Source organism: Penicillium riverlandense, assembly GCF_028828495.1.
Source record: "Penicillium riverlandense strain IBT 135883 chromosome Unknown utg000006l_segment0_segment0, whole genome shotgun sequence".
Taxonomy (NCBI): domain Eukaryota; kingdom Fungi; phylum Ascomycota; class Eurotiomycetes; order Eurotiales; family Aspergillaceae; genus Penicillium; species Penicillium riverlandense.
The window spans coordinates 2,910,116-2,924,144 of NW_026643197.1; the positions used below are offsets into that span (position 1 = coordinate 2,910,116).

Genomic DNA, 14,029 nt, shown 5'->3' on the forward strand with positions numbered 1-14,029 from the left:
CACCATTTTCACTTGTTGCCCGAGAAGGTTCTAGGGACAGTGATGACGATGGGTTTTTTATTATTATTGGGTGTCGTGAGTAGCCTAGAGCGACGTTTATTCTGCTACACCCCATGGACCTTGGCTTGTTACTCTGGACTCCGTCTCACTGGATCTTTGCGATCCCGATCGTCCCTCCGATCTGCTTGCGGATCGGCCTGGCCGTTTTGACAAGCGGGCCGAGAACTGCGTTGATTCGGAGCGGCTTCAACATCTCACGCAAGCGGAGATTCAATACAATTTTCAATCTATCTATCGCCTATCGGGTCTCTAGGCAAACCTCAGGTACGAATTGAATAATATATCCTCACTCTCGTGGCTCATGACGTGCTCGGGATACCCGGCAACCCTGGAAAGCCTCGATAATTATGAGGGGCCAGAATGAGACAGCCACCTCTGTTCATAATATTCATAATAAGGATAATCTCCTAAGTCTCACCTGGATGTTCATTTGCTTTGGAATGGGTTGTCGGAACACGTTGAGATTCCCCATTCCGGTTGGGGTCGCTTTACAGACTTTTTTTCGGCCTCCTATTGGCTGCCACGGTCGCGAGCTTTTTGGCCACCCACTATGTACTTAGTAGACTATATAACTACTGCTGAATACTCTGAGGCATGGAGATGAAACTATACAGTTCACAAATGGCCTAGCATCCTCATCACTACGTCATCCCAGAGCGATGCTTTGGCAGCCACGACTGAGCATAATCAACCGCACTGGGCAAGGAGAACAACCGTGCAAAAGCACCACCCACGATCCCTCTGGTGACTGGTCTATCTCGCTCAAAGTCTAACCCCAGTCGATCAAACCCGTCCTCTGAGAGCGCCGTATCCTGAACAGTCATCCACTCCCGGCCATTAGGAGTACAAACCGCGAACGAAACATTCTCCTGTGTAGTTGAGACACGATATTCCGCCAAATGAAATGCCGTGCACAGTTCAAAGCCCACGCCCAGCAACAAAATCCGCGCATTGGCTGCCTCCAATCGAGCGAGGGGGCTCTCGTTCCCTAGAAGACAATCAACCGCATGATCTGCCACTAACTCAGCAGCCTTGCACCCCACAGCCGCAAACGAAGTCTGCGGATGCGCACTCCGAACAGCACCAGGCCAAGTCCGGACCGTCTCGGCAATAGCACCCATTCTCCACGTGCGCGTAGTTCGTGCATCGTAGCCAGGCATTGTGTCGCGGATCGTGGCGTGCCATTCTTCTGGCACGGCGGGTTTCTGCCATTTCCCGGGGTCTGAGTTGTCTCCTGAATGTGAGGGGACTATTAATGTGCCTGTGTCGCTGAGCGTGTCGAGTAGGGCGTGGATAACGGTCACGGCGCCGCCGCTGACCCAGCCCAAAGAGCTTAGGGAGGAGTGGAGGAGAATAATTTCACCTTCTTTGATGCCCAGATTGCGTAGGTCGTTGACTAGGCTCTGGCGCGTGCAGAGAGGTTCTTTAACTAGGAGAGATTTCATGCTGATATGAGAGGGAGCAAGAGATGATGTTGAAATATGCCAGCAGGTCGGCGTAATGAATACATACTAGCTGGACTAAACCTAATCGAGACCCCGAGTCATGTCGAGCGAATGCCTTGTGGCCTGAAGTATGAATGCCAGCAATGCAGGCTCGAAGAATGAATGCATCGCTGCCTTTCCTTGTCTTAGGCACCTTATGAACTGGAAGAAAGATGAAGTAGGCAGGCAAGTGATAGTATGGGGACTCACAGTGCGGGCTTAGCTCAATTCAGTGACCGATAAAATTTCCTAAACAAGGCTCGCCGTCAACCCCACCATTTTCTGTGGTGAATATATATTTCTCTGATATCACCCTCCTTCGACACCCCGTAACTCCAACTCCTTATTATCACTTGAAGGAACTAGTCTAAAAGTAAAAATCCATGACCAGCGCCATTTATCTCGGCATTGTTGGTACGTTACTCCTTATATCTCGAAATTTCAATGTCATGACTAACAGCACGTAAAAGGTGTCGGCGGCGTGGGCAGTGCTTTCCTCGAACAGCTTGGACGACTCCATAATGCACCCAAGCTCATTCTGCTCTCTCGCTCATCAGAAACCCTGCTATCTCCGAAGCAAGATTATTCGCCATGCATCTCTGCCACTGAGTGGGCAACTGCCGCGGCAACGCCTTCGCTCATCAAGACAGGCCATGCTCTCCCGCCAAAGGAAATGGCTGAGTACCTCGCGTCTGCACCCGGCCGCGCTATCCTCGTGGATACTACAACCGACCTCATCATGGCACAGACATACCCCATTTTCTTGCAGAAGGGTATATCCGTGGTGACACCTAATAAAAAAGGATTCTCCTCGGATCTTTCGCTATGGCACGACATTTTTGCTTCGGCGGCACAGGGAAATGCGCTTGTATACCACCAGGCCACGGTGGGCGGAAGTCTCCCGGTATTGTCAACACTCCGGGATCTAATAGCAACGGGCGATGAAATCATTCGGATCGAAGGTGTGCTGTCAGGATCACTATCGCTCTTATTTGACCAATTCATGCCTGCGCATGGTAGGTCAGATGAGCAGTGGAGCACTCTCGTGGCACATGCCAGGGAAATAGGGCACACGGAGCCAGATCCGCGCGATGATTTGAACGGCGTGGACTTTGCGCGGAAGCTGACGATCCTCGCGCGGGTCATTGGTCTTGACATTGCGAGCCCGGATTCCTTCCCTGTTGAGTCGCTGATCCCCGCTGAGCTGGCCTCGCTGCCCTCTGCTGCAGAATTTATGAACCAGCTGCCTAGGTTCGATTCTCAGATGGACAGTCTGAAAGATAAGGCTCGGAAGCAGGGTAAGGTTGTGCGGTATGTTGGCAGCATTGATGTACCCACCAAGGCCATCAAGGTGGGCCTACAGCACTTTGGCAAGGATAGCCCTATCGCCAATCTTAAGGGGAGCCAGATTATTAGCATGTATACTAAGCGCTATGGTGATACTCCACTGATTCTCAAAGGTGGTGGTGGAGGCGGCGAAATCACGGCCATGGCTGTCATGGCTGACTTGCTTAAAGTGATGGAGAGGCTGCACTAGAGGAGGAGTGCAGGGAGGTTTGAATAAAGAACAATTCTATTATATCTAGAATTAATTACTTTCTATTGATTCAGAGCCAACCGAGAAACGCTTATCTTATTTCAACCTATGATAAGATGAAATCCTCTGTCCACAGGCAATGATACATGTCTACATACTACAAAACGAGCGGTCACCGCAACGGAAGTAGAAATGTTGTTCCAATCAAACCTAATCCATAACTTTCAAAATTCAAAGGAAAACCACAAAACGTAAAACGTAAAACACATAGTCGACTCTTCGTGAAAGTACATTTACAGCATGAGGGAAAGCAGCGAAGCGATCGACATTAACCAGAGGCTAACCGAGATGCTCATAGACAAAGCCATATTAGAGTGACCTGGCGGCGGATTAACTGGTAATCCATCAACGGTGCTGGGGCTGGGCCGGCTGGTGCTCATCATGGTCGACGCTACAGATGGAGTGCCAGTCCAAACCTGCTCAGTGAAAACGGACGAGGTGCCAACGACGGGTATATCAGTAAAAGGTCTATCCGAAGAAATGGGGGCTCCAGGTTGTGAAACAGTGACGGCACTGGCCGGAGCTTGGCACCCATTGCAAATAGTCAAAGTTGAAGTCACGGTAGCTTTGGAGACAGTGCTGTATGTTGATGTGACTGTGGCTAAGTCTGAGGTGATAGTGGCAGTAACAGTGCTTGTGGTAAGCGTCTCGTATGTCACAACAGTAGTCGCAGATTCCTGGGGCACCGAAGTTACAGTAGGCTCAGGAGCGGGCGTGGTCTCGGAAAGAGAGGCGGTAGGGCTACTACTGGTTTGCTGCGTGACGGGAACCCCCACAGTCGAGGTAACGGTGATAGTCGAGAGTGTGCTGTAGGTTGACGTGATTGTGCTTGAAACCGAAGTCATAGTGGAAGTCATCGGACAGATCGTGGTGGTGGTATAAGTCACTAGAGTGGCAGTCGACCCTTGGCCCGCAGAGGGTACTGGAACTGAAGTAGTAGATGATCTGGGAAGACTGGTTGGTGTGGTCGTAGTAGACACTGAAGAAGACGGCCTAGTCGATGAAGTCGCGAGGGAGACAGATGCCGAAGGCGTCCACGTAGGGCTCACACTCGATGAGGATAGCAAAGTACTGCACGAAGTGGACATCGAGGGCGTTGGAGTTGAGTCAACAGATGGAGGGGTCAACGAGTCCGTTGATGTTGAGACAATGGGTGGAAAGACATGAAGGGTTTCAACACCACCCCAAGAGAGTGTTTCAGCAACCTTCCAGGACACTTTCTGGACGTAACTCCCCGACTAAAGGTGTGAGCATAACTATACTTTCTTGGACAGAACCGCGCAGGACATACAGCATTGCTACCTTTGGCAGCTGCTAATAACGACACTACTGCAACCAAAGCAGTGAACTTCATGTCGATATGTTGCTGTTCAGCCGAAAGAAATCAATCAACATGAGTTGTAAGGTATAGTACCGGGCTAAGGGCGATTTAGATTTATTGACAGTATTGCTCCTGACTGCAATATCAAATTTCTTAAGGAATGCCCAAAGCGAATAGAGGTAGGGCTGCAATAAGATGAGAAACGCGGTGTCGTGATTGCAAACAAAATTAATCGCGAGAAAACAGCGTCAAAAAAAAAGCCAAGAAAAGGAAAAAGAAGACCCAATTGCAACCAATGTAAGTACTTTTTTCTACTTATCTGAGAGGGAGTACGTGTGTTTTAAAAGAACGATTAATGTACTCCGTACATAGGGACGAGTTGTGTGAATATGGGATAGTCCATGAACTACGCCCCAGATCCCACAGGATTACTAGCCACCAACAGCCCCTTAGCCCGTCGCCTCCGGGCCGTCAGGATTTAGGGCCAGTTAGGGTTGGGGCTGAAAATTTAAATTTAGAGACGCGACGAAAATCATCAGATGACCTTGACCCTTCATTTCGTTTTATCTCCATCGATATCTTTAAGTATTATTGCCGCCATCGTTAAGAATCCCGTTGGTATTCATCTATGCGCTGAATTCTCTACGTAGTCAGGCACATGGAACTTTTTATTCATGTCTATTTGATACAATCTTGATACAATCTACAGCACAAGATCGAGCACAAGAGGGCCACCCCACGTACTTTGAGAGATAAAACAGGCCGACCAGCTATTTTGATGTTCAATACGTCTCGCTCCCAAGGATACCACCTAGTGAGTGCTGAATGCCGATCCCACGACCAAAATGGCCGAGTCGTGGCCCCTAATGAACAACGATCCTGAGTGCCACCAACACCAACACGGCAAGCTCCAAGAGCGAAGCTGCACTAAAATCCTAGCCCCAGGAACCATTGAGCTAGAGCTTAGGTCCCTTGGCTCAGATCCGCAGCGTCGGCACCAAGAAGGCGACGCGTGGTCTTTTACCTCGAAACAAACTACATATCCTGGATATTTGTCCATGTTGTTACAGCATATAAAAAATAGCACATTGCGGGTGTCCATGGACCTCGTGCCTGAGGTATCAGTGTCAGATCGCCCGTTGCAGAACTCCGAATAGCTTCAATAACTCTGTTTGGGAAAGTGCCATCCCTCTAATTTGGAGTCGGCACGAGGAATTTAGTAGCCAGGCATGCGAAATGAAATCAACGGACAGTAGTGTTTGTTAAACAGACGGATCCCAAGCGGGGAAAAATGGCCCTCGTCTTCTTCACGTGCCGGATTCGGAAATTTCGTTTGATGTGTCAACGTCACCACAATTTCGTAGCCCTCTTAAACAACTACACATCCCGCGAAACTGGAAAATTTTCTGATCAATTAGCAGAATATTGTGAGCCATGATCCGATTGCCGACTCGGACTGTTCTCCGGCGTGTGGGACTGACGTCGCTAGCGAAAAGTTCCTATGCATCAGTTTCTAGCAAAGGGATCACTACGCAGCAAAAGGAGATTGTGAAAGCTACAGTTCCGGCCCTTGAAGAACATGGAGTTACGATCACCACGCTCTTCTATCAGCGTATGCTGGCGGCACATCCAGAGCTCAAAAATATCTTCAACACTGCTCATCAAGTCACTGGTGAACAACCCGCAGCTCTAGCCCATGCCGTGTGGGCGTACGCAGTGAACATTGATCATCCCGAGGCTTTAGCAGCAGCTGTCTCGCGTATTGGACATAAGCATGCCAGTTTGGGAGTCACGGCCGATCAATACCCCATTGTCGGCCAACACTTGCTCGCCGCAATCAAAGAGGTTCTGGGGCCCGCTGCCAACGAGGAAGTGCTCGATGCGTGGGCAGCAGCCTACCAGCAGCTGGCGGATATCTTTATCAACTTTGAAGAGAATCTCTACCAGCAGAACATGAAGACACCCGGCGGCTGGAAAGGATGGCGGAAATTTTATATTTCTAAGAAGGTCCCGGAGAGCGACGAGATCATTTCCTTTCATCTTACTCCATCGGACAAGGGTGGCCTGCCAACATACAAGCCTGGCCAATTTGTTAGCTTGCGCCACTACGTGCCCGAGCTAGGTTCATACCAACCCCGACAGTACAGCCTGTCTGACGCCCCGAGCGGGGACCACTTCCGGATCTCCGTCAAACGTGAATTTGCTGCCGATTCGAAACCAGCCGGGCGCATCTCGAACGTTCTACACGAGTCTCTCCCCGAAGGCGCTGAGTTGGATGTGAGCATGCCATTCGGTGACTTCGTTCTTGATATCAATGCAACTACTCCGGCAGTCCTAATTAGCGGTGGTGTGGGACTTACGCCTATGATGTCCATGCTGAAGAGCATCGTTAATCAGCAAGGTCAGTCGCGACAAGTCATGTTTATCCATGCGGCGCGTAATGGTCGTGTTCACGCCATGAAGCATGATCTTGTGCGGACAGTTGCCGAAAATCCGTCCGTCAGCCGCTTGGTGTTCTATGAAGAAGCCACAGAAAATGATACGCAGGGTCTGGACTATGATTACATAGGACGAGTAGACTTGGGCAAAATCAAGGACAAGGCCCTTCTTCCGGACGCGGACTACTATATCTGCGGGCCGCAGCCTTTTATGAAGGCTCAGAGCCAGAGCTTGGAGGCCTTGGGAGTTAAACCTGATCGCATTCACATGGAGGTTTTTGGCTCTCCACATGACTGAATCAGCGACTTTAATGAAGGAGACACCTGCGGTTGTGGCGGTACTAGAAGCGAAGCAATAAACAATCAAAACTGTCACTAATGAAGTGAGACTTTACGGTTTAGTTTATTCACATCCATGGGTTCTCTGCCTTGATATACAATGTAGCGGCGAATCGATTCCGCAACTGCCCTTGCCCATAACAAACATAGTGAAAGCGAAAAGATCTAATATTTAACCTCACCAGATCCGGCACCAATCTGAGGTCCGACGCCTTCCGACGCCGCCCAATGTCCAAAGTGCACAGGCACGTCTCCAATATCCGCCATCTTGTCTTCAAGCAGTTCGGTCATTTCTTTTACAACGTCGGCATACTTGGGCTCATTGTGGCAGTTGAATAGTTCGAGCGGGTCTTCTTGGCAATCGAATAACTCCCACTCTTTGTGATCATCGGCAGGACCTGTGCCCTCAATGCCTAAGCCGTCATTGTACCAGTAGATCAGCTTATATCGCTTGTTCCTGATCCCATAGTGGGCGTAGCAGCCGTGTACCATATCATTATGCATCCAGTACCGGTGGTACGCAACCTGCTGCCACCCCTCAGGGGTTGTCCCCTGAAGCAGACTCTTGAAAGTCACTCCCTGCATGTAACTAGGTACTCTAAGCCCAGCGAGGTCGAGGAATGTAGGTGCAAAGTCCACGTTGCAGACTATGTCGTTGCAAACAGAGCCGGGCTTAATCAAGTTGGGGTACTTGATCAGGAATGGCATCTGGAAGCTCTCTTCATACATAAAGCGCTTGTCAAACCAGCCATGCTCACCGAGGAAGAATCCCTGGTCGCTAGTGTAGATCACAACCGTGTTGTCGGCGATGCCTTCTTCTTCAAGGTATTGAAGCATGCGGCCCATGTTATCATCGATACTCTGAATGGTGCGGAGATATCGCTGCATGTAGCGCTGGAATTTGAACTCGGTAAGTTCGGTGTGACTCTTGAAGGTGAACACAGTCCCATCTTCCTTATCGATGAGTTTGAGTTTGGTGATATCCTCGGGTGCTTTGATCTTGCGGTCTGTGAAGAACCAAGTGTTCGTCATCTTCTCCCCAAGACCGTGCTTAGAGCCGCCGTCCGGCTGAACCAAGCCCAAGTCATAATAGGTAAGGTCGTCGCTGACACGCATTTTCGCAACCTTGGCCGCGCGGGCACGGTTCTTGTAGTCATCGGTAAAAGTGTCAGGCAAGCGGATCGGGTCCTTGTAGAGCTCTTTGTGTTTGTCATCACACTCCCAGCTGCGGTGGGGAGCCTTGTGCTGGCACATCACGAAGAAGGGCTTGTAAGGGTCCTCCTGACGGGTTTTCTTAATAAAGTCCAAGCTCATGTCGGTAATGATATCGGTGGCATAGCCCGGATGGTTGGCCATACCAGCCTTGGTGATGAAAGCCGGGTCCCAGTATTCACCTTGACCAGGGATGACCGCCCAATCGTCGAACCCAGACGGCTCATGGGCCTTGCCCTCTCCCATGTGCCATTTTCCATACATGGCCGTGGCATAGCCACCTGTCCGCATTGATTTGGCCACATTAGGAAGCCGACTGTTGATTGCACTGTCCAGCGTCATCACGTCGTTGACATGGTTATGTTGGCCGGTGAGAATCGCCGCTCGAGATGGGGTGCAGATGCTGTTAGTCACATAGCAGTGGTTGAACAGCATGCCCTCCTTGGCCAGTCGGTCCAGGTGTGGCGTGTTGTTAATTCCCGCGCCATATGCGGAGATGGCCTTGGCGGCATGGTCGTCCGCCATGACGAAGAGGATGTTGGGGCGTTTCGGTGAGACCATGATGGCGAGAGAAGACGAACGCTAAACTCCGACAAAAGGTTCGAAGTAGAGACTCGGCGTGAGAAAGGAGGAAGACGAAGTGTTACTTGTGAGGAGGATGGATTTTCGAGGTCCCCCACCTTTCGTCAGTCGGGGTATGCGCTCTATTTCATAGCTAAAGGTGGGCTTGGTCGGAACAAACGTTGCCCGAGGAGAGAGATTGCGACCAGCCCACTACAGTGGAGTAGTGACTAGGGGACAATTCCTGGTTCCGCCGCCCCAGTTTTACTGAAACCCAATGGTTGCAGTCGCCAGACACGGGATACAGCAACACGGCACACCCCGCACGAGCTCAGCGGGCGGGTCCAAGGGGGTCGGGTACGGAGCCCGGACTCCGGACAGGTGAATACTTGACATTTCTTGGTGAGGCCCATTGCTTTATCAAACTGCGAAAATCGAGGGGAAATAGAAAAACAAACAAATATAGCAGTGATACACTTGGCATTATCTTAAAAAAGAGCACTGGATATGTTTGAGTCCAAGGAAATAGAAAACTTGATGACCCAAATAGTGGTGGTTCCATCATCTATTTCTTGCTTGTCTACATGGAAGGAATATTTTGCGCGCTCACATTATTATTTGATCTCACAGAACGCTCTGTACATTTCGAAATCTTCATTGTCGCTCTGAGCTTCAAGAGCACACTCCGTTGCAGCACCAACAAAAAAGACGTAGCCTTCCTGAACATCCATGGTCATGGAACCAACAGTAATACTGCCCTGTCCCCTTGTACAAATTATAATGCTTGGACCGTCCATAGGGAGGTATCTCACTGCAGCACCATGCCCTTTAAGGACGGAGCGCGCAACAGCAAACTCGTCAATAGGAGGGTCATAGACGGTGATAAAAGAGCCGTTACTGGTTGCCTTTTTATTCAGAGCAGCCTCGAGATATTGAGCGGGCTCCATAACTTGTTCCTCGATCGGCGCGTAGTTGTAGGTCAACATATCGACCAATGTTGGCACGTCCTTGAAGCGGGCTGTAAAACCTGCACGGACGACATTGTCCGATGTCGCCATACACTCGACAATATCGCCTGATATATAAGCGTGGATATCATCTGCCTGGAGGTATAATGCTCCACCGGGAGGCAGCGTGACAAGATTGGTGAAGAACAGCACGAACAGGCCATGGTCCGGCCCAAATTGCCCATAAAGTCGAGCAACCAACTCAGATAAGACCGCACCTGAAGTTGAAGGCACCCCACCTCCAGCAAAGCTTTCGCCTTCAATCTTAGCCGATTCGACTAAAGCCTTCGAGGCAGAGTCAATAGATGACTCTGATGAATTCATTAAGTTGCTAAAAGCCCTCTGCAGGGCCTTTTTGCCAGCTTCCCTAGCATCATGGCTCATGTTCTTGTCGTACATGGCGGCCGCTTGTTGGAAAAATCTTGAATCATCCTCCCCAACAAGGGTTCTGAGTGCCGGCACTTGCTCGAGGAAGTGGCTAATTTCATCCAGCGGCCTGAACCCGCAGAGGGCCTCGAAGGGGGTCACGGCAATCGCCATCTCGGGTTTATGGTTTTCGTCAGGATAGTTAGCTGGATCACGGGCGTGCAACTGCTTGGCTAGTGCCTTGTCTGGATGGGCTTGGATTGAAAGTGCATCTTGGATTGACAAAATCTTGAATAAGAACGGAAGCTCGCGGCCATACTGGGCTACGATAGATGGTGACAGAAGATTGTCTTTCTCTTTGATAAGTTGGAGAAGCGTCTGAGAAGTGGAAACATCATAAGACGGGTTGGAAGGGTGAGTGCCCATCCATAGCTAGTGATTTAGACTGGAATGAGCTTCGATTTCATGAAAGCAGCACACAGTATTCACAAACCTCTGAGTATGGTTGATCAGGCTTGATCGAGAAAGCAGGCGGAGCAGTAGCGGCAGCATATCTAGCCGCACATGAGTCGTTTCCCTTCTTACCCCAGGCATATGAGTTCACTCCGCATTGGAGCCGCAAGAGTGGTGGTGCCTGCATAGTAAAGTAGATGGGGCAACGCAGATACAGTTGTAATTGCTGGATGACGTCGGGGACTTCAAATGGTGTATCTCTTAGAATGCTCCCAGTATCGAAGTGAGGATGACTGGTGGCCAAAAATAATTAAAAAAAAAAATAATGATTAGTTAACTTTTGGGTTAGCGATTCATCACAAACAGCCTCGGGCACATCCGAGGCGCTCTATGAAGCCGGGTGTCGGAGCCCGGACCCCGCAGCGCAGTGGAGCATTCTCTTCGAGGACTCTTTTTATCCCGGAAACACCGTCCGTTCCCCCGTTGCGAGACAGCACTATGTGAATCGAGGTGTAAAACATGGCATCACAACCTGACAGTCCGGAGCTAGAGCCCAAGGAGGCTAAGGTAAGGGAGACTCCGTGTTTTCTGTTGTTATTGAGTCCTAAGCCCCTCTAGATTTTTACCTCGCATGATCCGGCATGTGACCAGGTATGTTCATGCAGGTGCTCCAAGAAAGCTTTTGTATGCCTAACAGTTTTTAAGTGTAGAATCAAGAAGATTGGATGCGGTCGGGAACTGCCGTCTTGCTCCAACTGTGTTAAAGCAAAGATCAAGTGCGAAAGGTCAAACAAAGGGAAAAAGCCTAACCAAACCAACAAGTTGTACGTCTAACTCCTTACATAATACATAAGGCTGCGGAATATTGACATGTATTAAAAGGGTCAATGACCTCGAACAAGTTGGCAATCGGCTCGGTGACTTGGAAAAGAATGTCAGCCTCATTTACCACCGATTGGACGAGTTTTTCCGTGGTCTGCCTCCCCAGCAGCACAATGACGCAACAGATAGTGGTCAGAATCATCCATATCCGGGTACACTGAAACCGCTATCGACTGAAGTTATTCCATCAAGTCCGTCTGGTAGTCAGGATGTTGTTGTGCCGGACCAAATTACTCACCACGGCAAAGGCACCAACCGTCTTATGGGGACGAGTTCTTTGATGTCTCTTTTTGAAGATGCGGATGATAAGATCAATTTCCAACTAGATGCGCTGAGACCGAAAGCCTCCTTGCGAGATATTCTCGACCGCAATAAGCGACAGGAACAACCATCGCTTCAACCTCCGCTGGACGCCTTTTTGGCTTTCAAGTCTGATATTTATCATGGACTTTCGCTTACAACGTACAACTCTCCAGTGGATCTTTCCAGTGATGGAATGCCCCTGCTCCTTCCTCCAAAAGGATTGTTGGATCCCATTTTTGAGCCCTACTTTCGACATATCTCGTCTGTCGTGCCAATCATGGGACGACTGCCGTGCCTCAATGCCATTGAAGAACAATACTCACCAGAAGTGGCAGCTGAGAATGTCGAACCTGCATGGGTGATATTGTTTAACTACATGATTTTGTTTTGCTTTGTGGGCCGATATATGCCTCTAGATCGGCCAAGTAGTGACGTCGACGTCGTTTCTATCACACATTTTGAGAAGCCGTTTGTTGTTAATATTCGACGGTCATTTTCCGTTATAAACCAGCTACTAACGCCAAAGCTGGTGAATGTTCAAGCCCTATTGGCCTTGGTAAGTTCACAATTTTTCAGCAAATATGGCTTGCGTTCTCTACTGACTAGGTGAGCAGACGTTGATCTCGCAAAAGTATTTCTCGGAACACGTCACACAATATTTGCTGAACCAAACATGCTTCGTAGCTAAAGCGATGGGTTTACATGAGGAGAGATATGGAATTACTGATTTGACAGCGGAAGACATTGACGACCGGCGCCGGGTATTTAGCTGCTTGTTCATCGTCGACAAGGACGTGTCAATGTTACTTGGAACACCACCCAATCTTCATAACCACGACTGCGATGTTACCTATCCTCTACACGCAACTTACGACTATCGCCTTCGCCTTGATTCCGGTCTCATTGTCTGCAAAGTATACAGCAAGCTTTACTCTCCAGCAGCCGCACGTGGTTGTCTTGAAACATTAGAGTACAACGTGGATGCTCTTCTTGGAGACCTGGACAATTTTCAACGTGCTATAGATACTTTCTCCCCGAAAGAGACGGACTCCATGCATCATCGTGCCTGGCAGTTCTTGCGGTTGGAACAAAAACATTTTGTCCATCATGCACGGCTCATGGTGTTAAGACGGAGCAGTCAGCCTTCTAAATATGCGCGACGGCTATCAGAAGCAAGACAGTGTATCCGAACAATTGCTAAAATCCGTGCTGCTCGAACTACTGTCGGTGGCTTTATGGTTCTGCGACGGTAAGAAACCACACGCGCGCTGTCTTTGGATTCTCCATTATTCTGACTCAAAACAGTCCATTCCAATGGCGTCCTTTTGTGGCGTTTTTCGAGATCCTTCCAACTATATTCACATATCCACTTGCGGGCCAGAATTTAGATGAGCTTGAGCGGCTAAAAGAGCTAGTCAGTATGTTGCGATTCGTGACTTCAGCAGATGATCCATCCACGTACTGTGGCAAGCTCCTTCGCATAGCAGCAGGATGCATTGAAATTGCGGATGAGTTTATTCAGCAATGTCTACGACACCAGAACTCGACCTCACCAACTTGTCCGCTGGAGGCACATAGTAACCTACAGAGGAAACGCAAAGCTCGCCCTTCGGTAGGGTTCAGTGATGTTCGTGCCAGACCAACTCCGAGCCTTTCGGCTCACAGTTACCAACCAGGGGAGCTAGACCTTTCCAACTCGGCAGACGCAACAGGTTTTGCCAGCATGAGCTATAATTCATTTGGTGGCAATAGTTTGCAAGATATGTTCCCGGGCTGGCCCCAAGCGGGCTCCGTACCCTTTCTCGACGAGGAGCTCTTTTGGGGTGACGGTGAAGACGTCTTGGGCTCTCAGCATGGGATATCGCCAACATATGAGGACAGCAACCAGTTCGTCGTGAACCAGGGGCTTGCGGAATGATATAACATTGAAAAGTGAGCTGCAGCGAAATGCAAAGGTAAAGAAAATCGAATTATTCCGTTCAATGAAGACCCTGACTATGCGTTAT

At 49.5% G+C, this 14,029-nt stretch overlaps 7 protein-coding genes across 7 annotated transcripts; 3 read left to right on the forward strand and 4 right to left on the reverse strand.

Moving 5' to 3' along the window:
* Window positions 1-701: 701 nt before the first annotated feature.
* N7474_007377 (AAC(3) family N-acetyltransferase) lies at window positions 702-1,505 on the reverse strand (the record flags this gene model as incomplete). Its single annotated transcript, XM_057198787.1, has 1 exon — window positions 702-1,505. One exon carries the CDS (start codon window positions 1,503-1,505, stop codon window positions 702-704), a length of 804 nt encoding a protein of 267 aa, XP_057052227.1.
* A 422-nt stretch (window positions 1,506-1,927) lies between these two features.
* N7474_007378 (uncharacterized protein) lies at window positions 1,928-3,081 on the forward strand (the record flags this gene model as incomplete). The annotated part of the gene is made up of 2 exons (XM_057198788.1): window positions 1,928-1,958; window positions 2,015-3,081. The coding sequence occupies 2 exons, from the start codon at window positions 1,928-1,930 to the stop codon at window positions 3,079-3,081; spliced, it is 1,098 nt and encodes a 365-aa protein (XP_057052228.1).
* Window positions 3,082-3,374: 293 nt separating this feature from the next.
* On the reverse strand, window positions 3,375-4,229 carry N7474_007379 (uncharacterized protein; the record flags this gene model as incomplete). The annotated part of the gene is made up of 1 exon (XM_057198789.1): window positions 3,375-4,229. The coding sequence occupies one exon, from the start codon at window positions 4,227-4,229 to the stop codon at window positions 3,375-3,377; it is 855 nt and encodes a 284-aa protein (XP_057052229.1).
* A 1,667-nt stretch (window positions 4,230-5,896) lies between these two features.
* Window positions 5,897-7,198, forward strand: N7474_007380 (NO-inducible flavohemoprotein; the record flags this gene model as incomplete). Its single annotated transcript, XM_057198790.1, has 1 exon — window positions 5,897-7,198. One exon carries the CDS (start codon window positions 5,897-5,899, stop codon window positions 7,196-7,198), a length of 1,302 nt encoding a protein of 433 aa, XP_057052230.1.
* A 206-nt stretch (window positions 7,199-7,404) lies between these two features.
* On the reverse strand, window positions 7,405-9,012 carry N7474_007381 (sulfatase family protein; the record flags this gene model as incomplete). The annotated part of the gene is made up of 1 exon (XM_057198791.1): window positions 7,405-9,012. One exon carries the CDS (start codon window positions 9,010-9,012, stop codon window positions 7,405-7,407), a length of 1,608 nt encoding a protein of 535 aa, XP_057052231.1.
* A 614-nt stretch (window positions 9,013-9,626) lies between these two features.
* On the reverse strand, window positions 9,627-11,025 carry N7474_007382 (uncharacterized protein; the record flags this gene model as incomplete). Its single annotated transcript, XM_057198792.1, has 2 exons — window positions 9,627-10,817; window positions 10,879-11,025. 2 exons carry the CDS (start codon window positions 11,023-11,025, stop codon window positions 9,627-9,629), a joined length of 1,338 nt encoding a protein of 445 aa, XP_057052232.1.
* A 444-nt stretch (window positions 11,026-11,469) lies between these two features.
* On the forward strand, window positions 11,470-13,941 carry N7474_007383 (Zn(II)2Cys6 transcription factor; the record flags this gene model as incomplete). Its single annotated transcript, XM_057198793.1, has 5 exons — window positions 11,470-11,489; window positions 11,549-11,662; window positions 11,721-12,579; window positions 12,638-13,272; window positions 13,329-13,941. 5 exons carry the CDS (start codon window positions 11,470-11,472, stop codon window positions 13,939-13,941), a joined length of 2,241 nt encoding a protein of 746 aa, XP_057052233.1.
* Window positions 13,942-14,029: the final 88 nt, after the last annotated feature.